This window comes from Gopherus flavomarginatus, chromosome 2 (genome assembly GCF_025201925.1).
Source record: "Gopherus flavomarginatus isolate rGopFla2 chromosome 2, rGopFla2.mat.asm, whole genome shotgun sequence".
Classification (NCBI taxonomy): Eukaryota; Metazoa; Chordata; order Testudines; family Testudinidae; genus Gopherus; species Gopherus flavomarginatus.
In genome coordinates, this window is record NC_066618.1 from 287,100,948 (window position 1) to 287,122,468 (window position 21,521).

At 44.3% G+C, this 21,521-nt stretch overlaps 1 protein-coding gene across 4 annotated transcripts in view; it reads right to left on the reverse strand.

The window, feature by feature from the left end:
- Window positions 1-21,521, reverse strand: part of ZFAT (zinc finger and AT-hook domain containing) — a 264,317-nt gene that overhangs the window by 147,279 nt on the left and 95,517 nt on the right. For 2 of the 4 annotated variants that reach the window (XM_050940606.1, XM_050940605.1), the window contains one exon: window positions 5,407-5,577. In XM_050940606.1, coding sequence (XP_050796563.1) covers window positions 5,407-5,560 — 154 coding nt within the window. In that variant the 5' untranslated portion in view covers window positions 5,561-5,577. Of the gene's footprint in view, window positions 1-5,406; window positions 5,578-15,221; window positions 15,246-17,126; window positions 17,373-21,521 lie in introns of those variants that run through there. The other 2 variants (XM_050940604.1, XM_050940607.1) reach the window with 2 other exon arrangements.

Below are 21,521 nucleotides of genomic sequence, written 5' to 3' on the forward strand. Positions count from 1 at the left end.
GGGTTATTTTTTCCAATGTGCATTACTTTACATTTATCCACATTAAATTTCATTTGCCATTTTGTTGCCCAATCACTTAGTTTTGTGAGATCTTTTTGAAGTTCTTCCCAATCTGCTTTGGTCTTAACTATCTTGAGTAGTTTAGTATCATCTGCAAACTTTGCCACCTCACTGTTTACCCCTTTCTCCAGATCATTTATGAATAAATTGAATAGGATTGCTCCTAGGACTGACCCTTGGGGAACACCACTAGTTACCCTTCTCCATTCTGAGAATTTACCATTAATTCCTACCCTTTGTTCCCTGTCTTTTAATCAGTTCTCAGTCCATGAAAGGACCTTCCCTTTTATCCCACGACAGCTTAATTTACGTAAGAGCCTTTGGTGCGGGACCTTGTCAAAGGCTTTCTGGAAATCGAAGTACACTATGTCCACTGGATCCCCCTTGTCCACATGTTTGTTGACCCCTTCAAAGAACTCTAATAGATTAGTAAGACACGATGTCCCTTTACAGATACCATGTTGACTATTGCTCAACAGTTTATGTTTTTCTATATGTCTGACAATTTTATACTTAACTATTGTTTCGACTAATTTGCCCAGTACCGATGTTAGACTTACCGGTCTGTAACTGCCAGGATCACCTCTAGAGCCCTTTTTAAATATTGGCGTTACATTTGCTAACTTCCAGTCATTGGGTACCGAAGCCAATTTAAAGGACACGTTACAAACCTTAGTTAATAGTTCTGCAACTTCACATTCGAGTTCTTTCAGAACACCTGGGTGAATGCCATCGGGTCCCGGTGACTTGTTAATGTTGAGTTTATCAATTAATTCCAAAACCTCCTCTAGTGACACTTCAATCTGTGACAGTTCCTCAGATTTGTCACCTACAAAAGCCAGCTCAGGTTTCAAGTATCAGAAGGGTAGCCGTGTTAGTCTGAATCTGTAAAAGCAGCAAAGAGTCCTGTGGCACCTTATAGACTAACAGACGTTTTGGAACATGAGCTTTTGTGGGTGAATACCCACTTCGTCAGATGCATGTAGTGGAAATTTCCACGGGCAGGTATATATATGCAGGCAAGCTAGAGATAATGAGGTAGTTCAATCAGGGAGGATGAGGCCCTGTTCTAGCAGTTGAGGTGTGAAAACCAAGGGAGGAGAAACTGGTTCTGTAATTGGCAAGCCATTCACAGTCTTTGTTTAATCCTGAGCAGATCTTAAGGTGGCCATCCTGCAGCAAAAAAACGTCAGGACCAGACTTCAAAGAGAAACTGCTGAGCGAAACTGCTGAGCTTCAGTTCATCTGCAAATTTGACACCATCAGCTCAGGATTAAACAAAGACTGTGAATGGCTTGCCAATTACAGAACCAGTTTCTCCTCCCTTGGTTTTCACACCTCAACTGCTAGAACAGGGCCTCATCCTCCCTGATTGAACTACCTCATTATCTCTAGCTTGCCTGCATATATATACCTGCCCGTGGAAATTTCCACTACATGCATCTGATGAAGTGGGTATTCACCCACGAAAGCTCATGCTCCAAAACATCTGTTAGTCTACAAGGTGCCACAGGACTCTTTCCAGCTCAGGTTTGGGAATCTCCCTAACATCCTCAGCCGTGAAGACTGAAGCAAAGAATCCATTTAGTTTCTCCGCAATGACTTTATCATCTTTAAGCGCTCCTTTTGTATTTCGATCGTCAAGGGGCCCCACTGGTTGTTTAGCAGGCTTCCTGCTTCTGATGTACTTAAAAAACATTTTACCACCACCTTTGGAGTTTTTGGCTAGCCGTTCTTCAAACTCCTCTTTGGCTTTTCTTATTACACTCTTGCACTTAATATGGCAGTGTTTATGCTCCTTTCTATTTGCCTCACTAGGATTTGACTTCCACTTTTTAAATGAAGTCTTTTTATCTCTCACTGCTTCTTTTACATGGTTGTTAAGCCATGGTGGCTCTTTTTTAGTTTGTTTCTTAATTTGGGGTATACATTGAAGTTGGGCCTCTATTATGGTGTCTTTAAAAAGCGCCCATGCAGCTTGCAGGGATTTCACTTTAGTCACTGTACCTTTTAATTTTTGTTTAACTAACGCCCTCATTTTTGTATAGTTCCCCCTTTTGAAATTAAATGCCACAGTGCTGGGCTGTTGAGATGTTCTTCCCACCACAGGGATGCTAAATGTTATTATATTATGGTCACTATTTGCAAGCAGTCCTGCTATAGTTACCTCTTGGACCAGCTCCTGCACTCCACTCAAGATTAAATCTAGAGTTGCCTCTCCCCTTGGGGGTTCCCGTACCAGCTGCTCCATGAAGCAGTCATTTAAAGTATCGAGAAATTTTATCTCTGCATTTTGTCCTGAAGTGAAATGTTCCCAGTCAATATGCGGATAATTGAAATCCCCCACTATTATTGGGTTCTTAATTTTGATAGCCTCTCTAATTTCCCTTAGCATTTCATCATCACTATTACTGTCCTGGTCAGGTGGTCGATAATAGATCCCTAATGTTATATTTTTATTAGAGCATGACAATTCTATCCATAAAGATTCTATGGAACATGTGGATTCGCTTAGGATTTTTACTTCATTTGAATCTACATTTTCTTTCACGTATAGTGCCACTCCTCCCCCTGCACGACCTGTTCTGTCCTTCCGATATATTTTGTACCCAGGAATGATAGTGTCCCATTGATTGCTCTCAGTCCACCAGGTTTCTGTGATGCCTATTATATCAATATCCTCCTTTATCACAAGGCACTCTAGTTCACCCATCTTATTATTTAGATTTCTAGCATTTATGTACAAGCACTTTAAAAACTTGTCCCTGTTTATTTGTCTGCCCTTTTCTGATTTGCCAGATTCTTTTTTATGTGACTGTTTATCATCTGATCTGGCCCTACATTATCCTCTTCCGTCTTCTGCTCCTGACTATAACCTGGAGATCCTCTATCATCAGAGTCTCCCCTAAGAGAAGTCTGTGTCCGATCCAATATTCTTACAATTTAATATTTATATTTGCAAAACAGAGGCCTCAAAGCACCAGGTGTGATACAAATACATACATGATACCTCTTCCATAGAGCAGAAGATGGTGGCCTTAAAGATAAGTTTAGAGAGAGTGTTGCATTCAAAAGAAGCCGTGTATCCTAATCTGTCACACAGGCTTACTTAAATGGCTGCCATTTTCCATGTCAGATATGTCTGTACTTCAATGTTGGACACAGTAATATTTATGAGTAATCTGTATTATCAATAGCAACATTTGCCAAAGTGTATTGGGACTCATTTGAACGAGAGGTGAAATAAAAATGTAAAATCAGTATTACTGAAGATAACAAAAACAGTTAAGATAAACCAATTGTTGAAGGCAGCATGATCTAACTACTAAAACCATGTATATCTTGTAAAATTGAGATAGGGAGTAACAACAATAATAATATTAAGCACTTACCTAGTATTTTATTTCATAATGCTACAAAAACATTAATTATTCCTCAGATAGAACTCCTAAAAGGTACATACTCCAGAGAGGGCTTCAGTAAAACCTCAACATTCACCAGCTCAGGCACCTGTGATAACTTTGGTTTTTTCCTATTCTTACAATGCAGACCATGCTGTTTAGCAAAGTACAATGTTGTTGTATACCACTCAACAAGCATTTGAAGAGATTATCATTTCTAGATTACCAGCCCTCAGTCATACCCAGTCACATCTGTTATAGTATTAACCGGGTTGAAGTACACAGAAGAGAAGCACATCAGGGCTTACTGAGCCCTTTTTTCTTATAAAATTCTGTTCATTCCCTTGTCCACTATAGATTTCACTACAGGAGAGGAAAACAATGTCATGAAGGAATATTTCCCACAAAATCCCTTACATCACTCCAGTGAAGAGTACTATGACTATCCTACATTTTCCATCAGACTACTGGAAACAACAACAAAAAGCCTGTGCTATCTACAGCAGAGGAGCAAATACTTTTGTGGGTTGAAAATCTTTTTAAGTTGTGGGGAATTCACTTAAGAAGACAAATATTCTTATAGGTGGTAGGAGTTGTTGTATGTAATTTGAAAAAGCTGCGGCCATATGGTCTAGATAGAATAAATTAAGGCTAACAGAAAAGAATTATTCAGACAGCTTTATGAGAAGACAACTTTAAAAAATAGCACAGCTGTTACTTTTCCTCATAATTAGATATGCAAAGTAGTGATGCCAACACTTCTTAAGTAAAGCTGCATAAGTCTGATACCTCTTTATTTATTTATTATTTGTTAAGCACTGAGAGCGTGTTTAGCTCCTTACAAGACACAAAATGCAGACAGTCCCTGCCACACACAACTAAATACTGTACTAAAAAATACATATGTATTGTAAAAATGAACACAAGTTTCACTGTGTTCAGAGATACTATCTACAATTTGTGAAGGGTTACTGGGTACAAAACTATGACAAAGAAAGATGTATTCTGCATGTCTGAGATCATCATTCTGTGTAGATTTAACCCAATAATAAAGTCATCAATCTAGACTGCTGGTTAGTAAATGAAGACCTACCATATGGATATACTATAGATATGAAAAGTATTAAACTGGCTTCAGTATTTTTTAAAAATATGCTTTTAATATACTCTGGACAGAATTTAGCAATCACATGACCAGGTATTCATAAAATCTTGGTGGTTTTGTAAAATAAAGGATTAACCAAAAATATAAACTAGTTGTCCGCTAGGGCTCAAGAAAGAACATGTTATCATGAAATCTGAATTATTTTAAACCCCACATTATCACAAAAATTTGCAATTACTCTCAGCAGTGGAAGAAATTACATTTGTTACCATGGGTAGCTGATGATAATTATTTTGTGTAACTAATTCGACCTTTGACTACTGGTTGGCTTAATTTAATAGCACTAGTGTCTATGCACAATTATAAATTATGAATCACGCTATTTTCATCTTTGCATGGAGTGATAATATCTGAAATGGAACTCACACAGAGTTAGACAGACATCTTGAGGCAACATTCTATCAGCCACCTTGGCAAAGTCTGTAGATTCTTTTTTTTCCTGATGTGCTGGTTGATTGTCTAAGCAAATTTAACTGTTTCCACTGTTGGTGCTAGACAATGTTAGTCATAAAGGTCCAAATTAAAGCTTCAGGAGAGAGGGTCAGAAACACTTGACATTTAAAAATCAATAAACCAATATAATCATCCTATACCACATGTTAAGTTTTTCCAAGTCCCTTTTCCTATCTATTTTGTACTGAACAAAACTCAGCTTTAAGTAATGAAAACTGATCTCTACAGAAACAAATCATGTAACTATAGACAATTTAGTCATCACAGCACATTTTTTTAATTAAATTGGTAATTGGAAATTGCATCCCTGTAAATTTGTACCAGTACCTTCTCCACTTTTGCTTGCATTTGTGGGTGCTGTAAGTGGTCTGAGAGGAATAACAATGTCATCCACATTAATCCCATCTTCTGCATGCTTCTCAGATACGTGAGACAACAGTTCTGACTGATTCGGCGAAAATAAGTTACAAAGTTTACACATGAAGATGGAATTGATTCCTGTAAAATAGAGAGAGAAAGAGAGAATCATTAACAGTTCTGGCATCAACAGTGTATTTAAAAACCTACTAGTCACTCAGATTAACTTTTTTTATTTTGTTTACCCAAACCAGCTAATCACCAACTGCGAGAAGGACTGCATTACAGTTTTAAATTAGTATTTTATAGAAAAACAATAATATTAGGTAGATCAAGAGCAAAGTAAAGGACAACACTTTCCTCGCATCTTCTCACAGCCAGAAGAGATATATGGATGGATGGAGAGATGGACAGAGACACGCGCGCACACACACAGCAAGGAGGCTTTCCAAGGGGCAAAAGAAATAAAAGCTCCTTTTCTTTTTCAGTATCACTGAGGGATTCCACTTCAAGTTTATCAGACACCTACTAGTCAGAAGACGATACAAGATGGTGTCCTGAACAGATTTCTGGGACAATACCCAAATAAATATCCCAGCATCTTACCTTCAGCTAACAGCTCTGTATAGCAAGCGAAGCTGAGAGTCATATGGGGTTTATGCACCTGGAACTCACCTCCCACTCACTTCCCTAGATGCTTCCCACTCGCTTATCCTTTGTATCTGCCTCTAACTAGTAGGTCTTTAACCTTCCAATTGGTAGGTGTTTGGTACATTTTTCAAGCTCTATGGTATTGTGTGATTCATTTAAGATTTCTACTATATTTGACTCTGTTTTCTTTCACATACAGTGCCACTCCCTGTACTCCTCCTGTGCAACCTACTCTGTCATTACTATTATTTTGTATCCTGGTATTACTGTGTCCCACTGATCACCACATGAGCTTCGCCATACAAGTCAGCTTTCCCCTACCTCAGGGGTGGGCAAACTACAGTCCGCGTGCCACACCCAGCCTGCAGAACCGTCCTGCCCAGTCCCCGAGCTCCTGGCCCGGGAAGCTAGCCCCTGACCCCTCCCCCACTGTTCCCCTTTGCCCGCAGCCTCAGCTTGTTCACTCCGCTGCCAGCGCAACGCTCTGGGTGGCTGGGCTGTGAGCTTCTTGGGCAATGCAGCTGCAGAGCCCGGCCTGAACCAGTGCTCTGTGCTGCGTGGTGGTGGCAGCGGCAATGGCAGCGTGGCTTGCTCCAGCCGGTCAGCGGGCTGTAGTGCCACCAGCCACCGGTGTTCCAGGCAGTGCAGTGAGAGGGCAGGGAGCAGGGGGAGTTGGATAGAGGGCAGTTGAGTTTGGAGTGGTGGTCAGGGGGCGGGGGTGTGAACAGGGGTTGGGATGGTCGAGGGAGAAATGGGGGCTGAGTGGGGGCAGGGTTTGGGGGGGCAGTCAGGAAGGAGGAGGGTTGGATGGAGAAGCAGTCAGGGTACAGAGAGAAGGGGTGGTTGGATGGGCCATGGGTGCCGGGGCGGGCCGTCAGAAATTAGAGGAGGGGTTGGATGGGGCAGCGGGAATCCAGGGGCAGTCAGGGGACAGGGAGCGGGAGGTGGTGGAGGGGGGATGGGGCAGGGGTCCCAGAGGGGCCATCAGGGAACCGGGGGGGGGGGAGTTTGGATGGGGCAGAAGTCCGGGGGGCGGCAGATAGGAGGTGGGCGCCAGGCCATGACCTCCTCCCCTAACCAGCCCTCCACACAATCTACGAAACCTAATGCGCCCCTGCCCTAGCTGTTAATTTAAAAACTCCTGTACGACCAGGGCCCTACCAAATTCAGGGCCATGAAAAACGCATCATGGACCATGAAATCTAGTCTCCCCACCATGAAATCTGGTCTTTTGCGTGCTCTTACCCTGTACTATACCAGTTTCACAGGGGAGATCAGAATTTATCATATTGGGAGTCCTGACCCAAAATGGAGTTGCGGGGGATCACAAGGTTACTTTAGAGGGGATCATGTTATTGCCACCCTTACTTCTGCACTGCCTTCAGAGCTGCATGGCCAGAGAGTGGCGGCTGCTGGCCAGGCACCCAGCTCTGAAGAAAGTGCCCCGTCAGAAGCAGTGCAGAAGTAAGGGTGGCAATGCCATACCATACCACCCTTATTTCTGCGCTGCTGCCTTCAGAGCTGGGCGGCCGGAGAGTGTCGACTGCTGACTGAGGGCCCAGCTCTGCAGGCAGCAGCGCAGAAGTAAAGATGGCAATACCCTACCATCCCATCCTTACTTCTGTGCTGCTGCTGGCGGCGGCAGTGCTGCCTTCAGAGCTGGGCTCCCGGCCAGCAACCACTGCTCTCCAGCTGCCCAGCTCTGAAGGCAGCACTGATGCCAGCAGCAGCATAGAAGAAGGGTAGCAGTACCACAACCCCCATACAATAACCTTGTCAACCCCTGCGACAACTCCTTTTTGGGTCAGCACTGGTACAATTACAACACAGTGAAATTTCAGAGTTAAATAGCTGAAATCATAAAATGTACTATTTTTAAAATCCTATGACCATGAAATTGACCAAAATGGACCATGAATTTGGTAGGTCCCTATCTATGACCTTTTAAACTTTACATGCCAGCAATCTGCTTCTGTTTTGGTTTTGGTCAGGGGTTCCCAGACTTGGCTCGCGGCTTGTTCTGGGTAAGCCTCTGGTGAGCTGTGAGTCACTTTGTTTACCACTTCCTGCAGCTCCCGTTGGCCTGGAATGGTGAACCGCGGCCACTGGGAGCTGCGAGCGGCCGTACCTGCGAACACTCAGGTAAACAACATGTCTTGTGGCCTGCCAGGGTCTTACCTTGAACAAGCAGTGAACCAAGTTTGGGAACCCCAGGTTTAGGTGGAGCCCAGCCTTCCTGTATAGGCTCCTCTTTCCCAAAAGGTTCCCCACTTCCTAATCAACATAAATCCCTCCTGCGATCACCATCGTCTCATCCAAACATTGAGACCTGCAGTTCTGCCTGTCTAAGTGGCCCAGCGCATGGAAATGGAAGCATTTCAGAGAATGTTATTATGGAGGTCCTGGTCTTTAATCTCTTATCTAGCAGCCTAAAATTGGCTTCCACGACCACTCTCCTACCTCTCTATGTCACTGGTCCTAAGTGTACCATGACTTCCAGCTCCTTCCCAGCACTGTACATAAGCCTGTCTAGATATCTCAAGAGTCTGCAACCTTTGCATCCAGCAAGCAATTCACCATGTTGTTCTCCTGGTCATCAAAAACCCAACTATCTATATTTCTAACAACTGAATCCCCCATTACTATTACCTGGCTTTTCCTAATAACAGGGGTTCCCTCCCCTGGAGAGGTATCCTCAGGGCAAGAGAATACCATAATATCATCTGGAAGGACGGTCCCAACTATGGGATCATTTATCTCTGCTCTAGCTTGATGTTGTCTTTCTCAAAGTCTTTCATTCTCCTCAAAAGCACAGAGAACATCAGATTGGGGTGGGACTGCTCTACTGTGTCCCAGAAAGTCTCTCCTATGTATTTCTCGGTCTCCCTTAATTCTTCCAGTTCCGTCACTCTGGTCTCAAGAGCCCATACTCAGTCTCTTTGTGCAAGTAGCTCATGGCCCTAATGTACATGTATGCCACCTTGGGGGAATTCTGAGTCAAAACATTAAAAATTCTGCACCCAGTATTTTAAAATTCTGCAAATTTTATTTGTCAAAATAACATTACATAATCATGTAAAAGCAGCAAAGAACCCTGTGGCACCTTATAGACTAACAGACGTTTTGGAGCACGAGCTTTCGTGGGTGAATACCCACTTCCTCAGATACATGTAATGGAAATATCCAGGGGCAGGTGTATATATATGTGTGCTAGCAAGCAAGCTAGAGATAACGAGGTCAGTTCAATCAGGGAGGATGAGGCCCTGTTCTAGCAGTTGAGGTGTGAAAACCAAGAGAGGAGAAACTGGTTCTGTAATTGGCAAGCCATTCACAGTCTTTGTTCAATCCTGAGCTGATGGTGTCAAATTTGCAGATGAACTGAAGCTCAGCAGTTTCTCTTTGAAGTCTGGTCCTGAAGTTTTTTTGCTGCAGGATGGCCACCTTAAGGTCTGCTATAGTGTGGCCAGGGAGGTTGAAGTGCTCTCCTACAGGTTTTTGTATATTGCCATTCCTAATGTCTGATCTGTGTCCATTTATCCTTTTCCGTAGAGACTGTCCAGTTTGGCCGATGTACATAGCAGAGGGGCATTGCTGGCATATATTACATTGGTGGATGTGCAGGTGAATGAACCAGTGATGGTGTGGCTGATCTGGTTAGGTCCTGTGATGGTGTCGCTGGTGTAGATACGTGGGCAGAGTTGGCATCGAGGTTTGTTGCATGGATTGGTTCCTGAGCTAGAGTTATTATGGTGTGGTGTGCAGTTACTGGTGAGAATATGTTTCAGGTTGGCAGGTTGTCTGTGGGCAAGGATTGGCCTGCCACCCAAGGCCTGTGAAAGTGTGGGATCATTGTCCAGGATGGGTTGTAGATCCTTGATGATGCGTTGGAGGGGTTTTAGCTGGGGGCTGTATGTGATGGCCAGTGGAGTCCTGTTGGTTTCTCTCTTGGGTTTGTCTTGCAGTAGGAGGCTTCTGGGTACACATCTGGCTCTGTTGATCTGTTTCCTTATTTCCTCGTGCGGGTATTGTAGTGCACAGGCAGAAATCGTGGAACAACAACATCGCTTGCCTCACAACCTAAGTCGTGCAGAACACAATGCCATCCACAGCCTCAGAAACCACCCTGACATCATCATCAAAGAGGCTGATAAAGGAGGTGCCGCTGTCGTCATGAACAGGTCTGACTATCAAAAGGAGGCAGCCAGACAACTCTCCAATACCAAATTCTACAGGCCACTTCCCTCAGATCCCACTGAGGAATACACTAAGAAACTACAGCATCTACTCAGGACACTCCCTACACTAACACCAGAAGAAATCAACATACCCCTAGAGCCCCGACCAGCGTTATTCTATCTACTACCCAAGATCCACAAACCCGGAAATCCTGGACGCCCCATCATCTCGGGCATTGGCACTCTCACTGAAGGACTGTCTGGATATATGGACTCTCTACTCAGACCCTATGCCACCAGCACTCCCACCTATCTCCGCGACACCACTGATTTCCTGAGGAAACTACAATGCATTGGTGACCTCCCAGAAAACACCATCCTAGCCACCATGGATGTAGAGGCTCTCTACACTAACATCCCACACACAGATGGAATACAAGCTGTCAGGAACACTATCCCTGATGATGCCACAGAACAACTGGCTGCTGAGCTCTGTGCCTTTATACTTACACACAACTATTTCAAATTTGATGACAATCTATATCTCCAGATCAGTGGCACTGCTATGGGCACCCGCATGGCCCCACAATATGCCAATATCTTCATGGCCGACCTGGAACAACGCTTCCTCAGCTCTCGTCCACTCACACCCCTTCTCTATCTACGCTACATTGATGACATCTTCATCATCTGGACCCATGGGAAGGAGACTCTTGAAAAATTCCACCATGATTTCAACAGCTTCCACCCCACCATCAACCTCAGCCTGGACCAATCTACACGGGAGGTCCACTTTCTTGACACCACGGTGCAAATAAGTGATGGTCACATTAACACCACCCTATATCGAAAACCCACCGACCGCTATGCCTACCTTCATGCCTCCAGCTTCCATCCCGGGCACATCACATGATCCATTGTCTACAGCCAAGCACTGAGGTACAACCGCATCTGCTCTGACCCCTCAGACAGAGACCAACACCTACAAAATCTCCACCAAGCATTCTCAAAACTACAATACCCGCACGAGGAAATAAGGAAACAGATCAACAGAGCCAGACGTGTACCCAGAAGCCTCCTACTGCAAGACAAACCCAAGAGAGAAACCAACAGGACTCCACTGGCCATCACATACAGCCCCCAGCTAAAACCCCTCCAACGCATCATCAAGGATCTACAACCCATCCTGGACAATGATCCCACACTTTCACAGGCCTTGGGTGGCAGGCCAATCCTTGCCCACAGACAACCTGCCAACCTGAAACATATTCTCACCAGTAACTGCACACCACACCATAATAACTCTAGCTCAGGAACCAATCCATGCAACAAACCTCGATGCCAACTCTGCCCACGTATCTACACCAGCGACACCATCACAGGACCTAACCAGATCAGCCACACCATCACTGGTTCATTCACCTGCACATCCACCAATGTAATATATGCCATCATATGCCAGCAATGCCCCTCTGCTATGTACATCGGCCAAACTGGACAGTCTCTACGGAAAAGGATAAATGGACACAGATCAGACATTAGGAATGGCAATATACAAAAACCTGTAGGAGAGCACTTCAACCTCCCTGGCCACACTATAGCAGACCTTAAGGTGGCCATCCTGCAGCAAAAAAACTTCAGGACCAGACTTCAAAGAGAAACTGCTGAGCTTCAGTTCATCTGCAAATTTGACACCATCAGCTCAGGATTGAACAAAGACTGTGAATGGCTTGCCAATTACAGAACCAGTTTCTCCTCTCTTGGTTTTCACACCTCAACTGCTAGAACAGGGCCTCATCCTCCCTGATTGAACTGACCTCGTTATCTCTAGCTTGCTTGCTAGCACACATATATATATATACCTGCCCCTGGATATTTCCATTACATGCATCTGAGGAAGTGGGTATTCACCCACGAAAGCTCGTGCTCCAAAACGTCTGTTAGTCTATAAGGTGCCACAGGATTCTTTGCTGCTTTTACAGATCCAGACTAACACGGCTACCCTCTGATACTATTACATAATCATGTCAGTTTCAATTATTTTGGTAATTTATTTCAAAATACCTGTCAACAAGTATGTCTGTAACAATACAGACAAACATAAAATTTCCCCCAGGAGTAGAGAGTTAAAGAAACCCTTATGACAACCCAGTTCTTGTTTCACGCCCTCCTCCCCACGAGCCCAGCCAGGGGGTCAAACACCCACAACCCCTCCACCCGAGTCCAGCCGTGCCCCCGCCCCAGACCAGACAAACATCCCCTACTCTCCAGAGCTCAAACATGCCCCCCCCCAGGCCAGGCAGCCACCCCTCTCCCTCCCTGAGCTCAGCTATGGTCCCCCAGAACAGACATCAGCCCCCCTCCATTCCCCCCCATCCCAGATACACATCCCCCTATCACCCAGAGATCCAGAGGGAGAAACAGCCTGCTGCTGGGTCCCAGGCTTGTGTGGAGTTTCCTGCACGACACCATCTCCTTCCCTCAGGGCATGTGGGTAACTGCAGCTGCCAGGAACTCTCTTTTCTCATCCCTGCCCACACCCACCCCCAATGTCTTCTAAGTGCGAGCTCTCCCAGGTCCAGTGCCCCTAGTGGTAGCCAGTAGCACTGCAGCCCATTTATGTCGGAAAGGAAATTTCTGCAAAATTCTGCATTGCATAGTAGCACAGAATTCCCCCAGGAAGTATCATATATGCTGCATTCAGTGCAATAAACTGGATAGCCTCCCCTCTGCTACTAGACTTTTGTGTGCATTATTTTTACTCTTACGTGGGGTGGGGGCGACGGCTGTATTTGTTTTGTCTTTGTGTGTGGGTTTTTGTTTTTTTGCTGTTTTTTTTTTTAAATGAGAGCATCCTCTCATCTCATCTTTGGAGACAGTTGCATTATTTTCAAACTAATGCACAGAGCATACATCTACAACTCCTTTAACATCCTTATGTTGCAGGAAAACTCTTAAAATTATGTTTCATTAGCTTATGCATGTAGGCAGTTATTTAAAGCATATAATGTGTCCTCAAAAGATCAGTATGGCTCCTTCCCAGCCATTCTGCAGTTTTGGGCACATACATATTATGGCAATTTTTTAAAATGCATATTATATACATGATAGAAATTCTCCACGGAAAAGACTCCACTCTACTTGCTTAATATGTATTCACTTTTTTAAGATGAAGCATATTATTTACCCAGCAGGTCAAAACTGTTCTTTCTAAATGTAAATATGTATTTAAGATTCATGCTATGCAGAGTAAAAATACCTATGAACATTAAACAAAAATGTTAATATGCAGTGACCATTAGAGAGAGATGTATGCTCCAATATTCAGGTAACATTCACTTTCTGGGGTCTTATTATTTTCCAGTTGATAACCAGATTCCATTTGGTCTGCTCTCCCCTTCCTGAACCGTTGGGGAAGAGAAGAACTGACTGATTGACCCACTTTCCGCTGCCTCCTCATCCCTTCTTAAATTTTCCTGGTAAGTGTCTTTGGGGTCATCTTTTTCCCCTTTCGCTCTGAACAGCAAGAGTCCTAGAGGAGGAGTGACCAGCTACTAGTAGAAGACTATAGTGCATAAACAAACAGTCAAATAATAATAGTATTTTTTACAGAACTCAAAAGTGAGATAAGTGTCTGGGAATAATAATAAAAAACAGGGTCTCCCTCAAGGAGCTTACAAGATAATATCAGACATCATATTAAAAAAGGGGTACGAACACAGTAAAGTGAAGGCAAAGTTGGACTATATGGAGCCAAAGGAGAGTAAGGGTGGCAGTAAAGAGTGTGGATTGTGGTGACGGGGAAATGTTACAGAGCAGAATGCAGAAGCAGGATGGGGAATTAACAGGGGAAATATAAGGCAATAGAACTGGAGTAGAGAAGTGAAAACAAGGAGAATGTTAGGGGAATGGACAGAGGAGGAGGGCTGGGTCCAGACAGCAGAAGAATAAATGTGCTGATCATAGTTCTTAAACAATTAGGTGATGAGTAAGCAACTGACAGTTGATCAACCAGGTGCTAATTAAGTGGTGAAGCAACAGGGCGATTAATTAAATAGTCAATTAAGTGTAAAGCATCAAATAAGCAAGTCAATTATGTATGCACAGAATCAATGATTAAGCAGTGGATAATGAATCAGGTGGGAAGTCAACAGAGCAACTAATTAGACAGAAATTAAGTATGCAGAGAACCAAAGAAACTGTAAATCAATTAAGTATACCGTAAACAAATAATATGAATATCAGCCAAAAATATTAAGAAATATTCAGTTTGCTAAATATAATTGATAGCTATGTTATTTGAATACTCAATAAGCATCAAGTGATGTAAACCTAAATTTTAAATATAAATTTTAAATTTAAAAAGTGCCAACATTAATTCAAAACAAAAACAAACAAACAAAAAAAAAAAACACTCTTCCAAACCCCCCAACATTACAAGCTAACAAATAAAGCATTAACATTAAGTTAACATTCACATTAAGCAGGTAACAAATAAAATTTATAAACAAACTGTTTCTATACTTTTTCTTCATATTGTTCTTCCAAATATCTCAAGCATCTTCCTAACTCCCAGGGATGTGGTAATGCTTAATTAGTTCATGTTTGAAAAATATCTCCATTTTACTTATCAAGCATAAGGCATAAGGAGATTAAGTGACTTTCCCAAGGTTATACAGCAAGTTGCATACCCTGGCACAGAACCCAGGCTTCCTGACTCCCTCCACTAAATGCAAGACAGCATCCCTACCTTTTGATTTAAAGCACCACAAAAAAGATTGACTCAAACAGGTAACACTTAGCTTAACACTTTTCAAAGCTACAACAAACCTTAATTAAAAAAAAAAACATGGTTGAGATATGATCACAAAATATGGTGATTGTGTGATGGGAACAGTCTAGAAATATTTTAACCAAATTGTAACCGTTTTAACATATTTTATAAAGGAAAAAACTCACTGAAATTAAACTCTTCCAGAGGTATTCCTGGGCAGAAAGAAAGAGGCATATTATCTCTATATATATTTACACATACAAGGCTAGCCTTAGGAGTAGTCAAACGTTGGCACCATGGGAGGTGTGTGCTGTCAAGAGGGTGTTACAGTAAGAACCCCGCTCCCTGTTGCCCTCGTCTGGCTCCGCCCCCCAGGTCTGTTCAGCTCACAGACACAGTCTGTCTCCAGCCCTGGTCCGCCCCCATCCTCTGTGCTGCCTGCATCTCTGCTCCGTCCTCCTACACTCAGCTTCACCCCAAGCTCCGACTCCAGCCCCAGTCCACCCCCATCACCCACTCCACCTGCACCTCCACTCTGCCCCTCTGCCCCAGCCCCCACTTCCCCACCTCACTCTGCCCCCAGACAAGCTCCATCCCCCAACCCTGCTCCACCTCCAGCCTCACCCAAGGTGCCATCTTCCATAAGGCATACCACATACCAATACATCAAACAAATCATGGTGATATGTATCCCAAGCAATTAGCTAAAATTATCAGCAGAGCCAATATTTTAAAACATATATATCTAATAATACTTCTTGCAGTTCTGTAGGAGTCAAAGGCAAATGTAACTCCATAATTAAATGCAAAGCTAACCTCAGGATTAAGACCCTGATCCTGCATGCACTTAGGCACATACTTAAATGTAGACATATGACCAAGTGCTTGCAAGATCACATTATACCTTTGCCTCTTCCCCAAGCGCAAGCATTCCCCACCCTCCCCCCCTCACGGCAAGCGCTGGGAGCGAGGGGGACAAGTGAGGATGCAGTGCACTCAGGGAAGAAGGAGGCGGCGCAGCGGAGGTGAGCTGGGGCGGGCAGCTGCAGGTGGGTGCAGACCAATTTTTCCCCCTGGGTGCTCTAGCACCAGAACACCTATGGCATCGGCGCTTATGGCTCACAGCTGTGCCTGCGAACTTCAGCATCTTCACCTCTTACCTGTAAATTTTAGAGTAGCAGCCGTGTTAGTCTGAAGCCATTCTATGCATCCGAAGAAGTGAGCTGTAGCTCACGAAAGCTCATGCTGAAAAAAATTTGTTAGTCTCTAAGGTGCCACAAGTACCCCTGTTCTTTTTACCTGTAAGTGGCTGCCTGGCAATGGGGGATATGCATAGGCAGCTCGGTCTAGCCCCCGGCTGCAAAGGTGATGAGTGAGGCACACTGGGGCACCACAGTATCAGTGGGCACCCAGTGCAGGCTGTGGCCCTTCAAAACTGAGCTGCTCCTCCAGAGTTGAGCATGCAGGCAGGAGCTTGGGCCCAGCTCCAGCTGCAAACACTCCAGGCCAGGTTCCAGCAGGAGCTCGGGAAGTTTCTTCTGAGGGGGCGAATGTGCCCTGGCTTACAGGAAAGCTGCAGACCTGTCCCCAGCACTACTCCTGCTTTGCCTGCTGCACATCTGTGCCTGTGAAATTCAGTGTCTTCACCTCCTACCTGTAAGTGACTGCCCTCCAGGTGGCGAGTAGGGGGCAGGGACAGATGTGCCTACTTTTAAGATGCAATACAGCCACAATATAGTATTTACTGTTTGTTTGTCTCTGCTGCTGCCTGATTGCTTACTTCCCATTCCACATGGTGTCCGGTTGACCGGTCAGTCTCTAACTCTGTTGTTCATATCTTTGAGGTTCTATCGTAGTTCCTTCAGTCCAATTTTTTCTTCTGTCTAGTAACACTTGCCTTCCTTAATTTATACCATTCTTCATTTCCACTATTTCATTTGCTTCCTAGCATATATGTGCCATTTCAATATTCCCCTCTCTTTCCCCTCCCCAATGTCTTTTATACTCTCTATTAAGTCCTCTTACTCTTCCCTCTCTATACCTGACCACATACTCTTAAATTACACGCACACTTCTCTATACTCACTCACCTACACATCCACTCTGCCACAGGGTACTTGTTTTCTTGCACCTCCCACAACCCTGCTTCTCCATTCTTCCATTTATGCCTTGGCTGTAGTGTGCAAAAAGTGTGTTCTTTATTCAAGTTAAAATCCTAGTGAAGACAAAGCAGTTTGTAGTTTTTGTACAAGTTAGCAGGTTGAGTTAAAAGCTAAGACTTTGCCTTCAGTGTCAAAAAAGGTGGCTTTTCAGTTTGTATTTTACAGTGAGATAATTAACATGTATTAGCTATCTTGCTGGAAAATCTTAGTAGACACAACTTGGTAGTTTTTAACCATGATCTAAGCAGGCGAGGTCAACACTATGCCCCTCTCACACATGAGCTTGCCTAACTACATCACAGTAAAAGCTACAGTGCCTTGTCTCCACTAAGATTTCACAATGAGACAGTTAGGTCACTGTAAACACACACCTTTTTGGCAGTGAAAACAAAGCCACACTGTACACAAGGCCTTAGCCACAGATCAAAGGCCTCTACTCCAGCAACACAGCAGGCAGCTCTCCAGCTTCAGCATCTCCCAACTTCCCACTGAATCCCAAAGTCATGACTCTGGTTCAGTTCCCCATACCTTGTTTCCTAGCTGCCCTTTGCTCCTTTCCAGCTCCTCCTAGCTCTCCACTCCTCAATCATTCTACTCCTCCCTAATTCCCCAAGGTCAGCTCCTCCCAGCGTCCTCACTCCCCCAGCAGCCTGCAGAGATAGGCAGGCAAGTACTTGGGCTACCTAGCGTGGACACAGCACCCCTACTCACCCTATTCCAGGGGTTTTGAGCACAGACTAAATGACATAAAACATAACATTCAATAACTCCATCTTTAGCTAAAAGACCTATAAAAACACTTTTAAGGGTTTTCAAACAGGAAATCTAAAACCACTGCATGCAAATTCCATTTTGCCTTCATGCACATCCAGAGAGTACAGCCTAAAAATATTGTGGGATTAGCCAAGAATGAGAAGAGATTCTTCTGAGCTTAATAAAATGTTAATCACAAACACAAAATAATTGGAAATACGTAATAATTTTTTTCTGGCAACAATATTCTTGCTATCCCTCCTCCAACAGGTCTAAGTTTCTCATTGTGAGCTACAGCTCCAAATCTCTCTCAGCGCTCAGACCTGTAAAAGCAGCTATGATTGTGGACTGAGTGAAGAACAGATCCCACAGAGCTTCACCACTATACAGCTTAACATGTTAACTACTGCACAGAGAACTCACTTGTATGACAACTAAGCAGGAATTTTAAATATTCTGCAAACACCTATATATTACTGCAAATTAACATCTGCCACTATATCAGTGTTCTCACTGTGTACATGAATACTGTACCAATACTGCCCTGTGCAACATGGTCCAGTTATAACTCATCTACCAGCAGAGCATGCCAATGCAAAACACTAAGGGTGGGTCTAAAGAAAAATCCACAGCTAGCCCATGCCAGCCAACTAGGGCTCATGGAGCTCGAGCTGTGGGGCTGTTTCGTTGCTGTGTATAATTCCAGGCTCAAACAGGAGACCGAGCTCTGAGACTCCCCTGTCAGTAGCCTAGAGCCCAGGCTCTCGCCACGCCCAGAAGTCTACACCGCAATGAAAGAGCCCACAGCCCAAGTTGGACGGAACGGGTCAGCCACAGGTTTTTCTTTGTTGTGTAGACATACCCCTAAGTCAGTGGTCCCCAACCTTTTTCATCTGGCGCCGAGCCACCGAGGACTGTGGTCAGCGGATGAGCATCTGCCAAAATGCAGCTGAGAACGTCAATAGGTGTCGCTGCCGAAATGCCACCGAGAAGCAGTGCCATCCAGAGGCGTCACCACCCAAATGCTGTCAAAAATCAGCTGGATTTCGGTGGCGGCGCCTCTGGATGACGCTGCTTCTCGGCGGCATTTTGGCAGATGCTCATCCGCCAGACACTACATGGGTGCACATAGATGCCCCAGCAGGTGCCATGGAGCCCGCAGGCCCTGCGTTGAGGACCACTGCCCTAAGTAATCAATTTCTTTCTATACTTTGTGCTATATGCTACACAAACACAAAACTTTGCTATTTTGGCATTGATTCCTACACATACACACCACTGCTGATCTAAAATCTGCAGCTGGTTGAACACAATATAATAAGGCTAGAATTATAATTCATATTGCAGTTTTACATTGTAATAGAAAAAATGATAATACACTAACATGAGGATCACTAACTGAGCAAATAAACGTAAAAGGATTGATGTTCAAAACTCATGTGAAATAAAACTGATGCTTTTCATTATACCAAAAGGTGGACGCATAGCTCTCCTTACAAAATTATGCTTTTAGTAACAACTACTTACACACAAAAAGGAGATTTTCAGCTCCAAACCCCTCGTATTACAATCTGTGGGTTTGTGACACTGGCAGACCAGTGCCAGCTCATGCCAAGATCCCCATGTCTCAACTGAACACTGACAAATACATAGCTAGAACACTCTGGCTCAACTGTGTGTTAGATAGTTAAAAAAAGGATTTGAATTATAAGAATGTGTTTAGACTCTATAGTGGGGGATTGGCAACCTTCGGCACGTGGCCCACCAGCGTAAGCCCCAGTGGGTCAGGCCAGTTTGTTTACCCGCCATGTCCGCAGGTTCAGCCAATTGCAGCTCCCACTGGCAGCGGTTCATCACTCCAGGACAATGGGAGCTAGTGGGAAGCGGCGCGGGCCGAGGGATGTGCTTGTTGCTGCTTCCCGCCTGTGAGTTGCTGCATGCATTAATCTCACAACATCTGTATCCCTCAGGTAATATTTGAACAGCTGTTTTGTGAGCCTCTGTGACCAGGTAAATCACTATACAGGAGAGAGATATTAATTAGTAAGGAGGGCTGATCTTCATAGAAAGTGTTACACCCTTTCCAAAACAAAAAGTTTATTGATACCAGAAAAACTAGTGTGGCACACTGCAATTGGACTATCCCTACATACCATCAACAAGAGGACAAAATACTTCTATTGTTCTGCTCTCCTCCCTGTGAAAGCAAGTGATGCAAGTAGACCCCTGCCATCAGCTGAGTTTGCAGCTCATCTCAGCAGGAGTGGGATAAAACTACAAAGAAAAGGAAGTTGATATTTGTGTGCTGCTTGGACTCTGTGGGGCAAAGTGTTTCTCAGCATAAAAGAAAGATCCTCAGTGGCTTAGCGTGAATTAGCCCTAAACAACATATAGAATCTGATTACAGCAGCTTTTATTACCTTTTTAAATGTAAGACTGCAACTCATTTGTGTATCTGTGTTTACCGGTTTTAATTTTGTAAATAATTCTCTGGTTTCCTTTTTCTATTTAATAAATCTTTATAGTTTATTATAGGATTGGCTACAAGTGTTGTGTTTGGGGTAAGATCTCAGGTGCAACTGACTTGGGGTACATGACTGGTCCTTCGGGACTGGAAGTAACCTGAATATTGCTCTTATTCTTGGTGTGAGACCATCTATCACAAAGGTATGCTCACATGGGTGGTTGGAGTACCCAAGGGGACTGTCTGTAACTCCATATTAAGACAGATTTAGTGCCTGAGGAGCTCACACTTGATAACTGGTTGGGGACATCTCAGGTCTTGTCTACACTAGAGTTTTGTTGACAAAAGTTATGCTGCTTTAATTAAACCGCTGTTGCATGTCCACACTATGCTCCTTGTGTAAGCAGAGCACATCCACACTAGCAGCTCTTGCTTCGACACAGAGAGCAGTGCACTGTGGGTAGCTATCCCACTATGCAACTGGCTGCAGGGTTTGTTGGAAAGAGTTTGCAATACCTCATGGGCCAGGTAAAGCGTCACATGATGCAGGTTTCTCAATCCCATCTTTCCATGGGCATCCTTCTAGATTGCCAGCCGCTTTTCAACTGAAGTGTGGAGGGAGGGAAGGAGTGTGTGTGGGGGGGGCAGGTGGAGAGAGAGAAACAAAGTGTGTATTGGGGAAACATGTGAGAGACTGTAGTGGGGGGGAAGTGCATATGTGAGAAAGACAGTGTGCACTGGGGAAGTGCGTGTGTACTGGGGGAGAGTATGTCAGCACACTGTCTCTTTAAGTTTAGACAGCAGCCTGGGTAACCAATCCTGGGGGAGGGGGATGCCCCCCACAACATCCCCTGGCTCTACACAGCAGTCTCTTCCCACCCTCATCCCTGCAGCAACAGTCTGTTCTGCCTGCCTGCCAATTCCATATTGATGGTTCTGTGATTCCCTCTGAATTCTCCAACAGCCTCCTCAGCAGCTCTGAGAGCTCTCCACATTGAAGAATGTCAAAGCTTCCTGGAGCTTTGACAGGTGAGGGGCGCATACCTGCAGGGCAGCCAAGTTCAAAACAGTAAGCATAGCGTTCACAGTGGTGGGCCTTGTGGCAT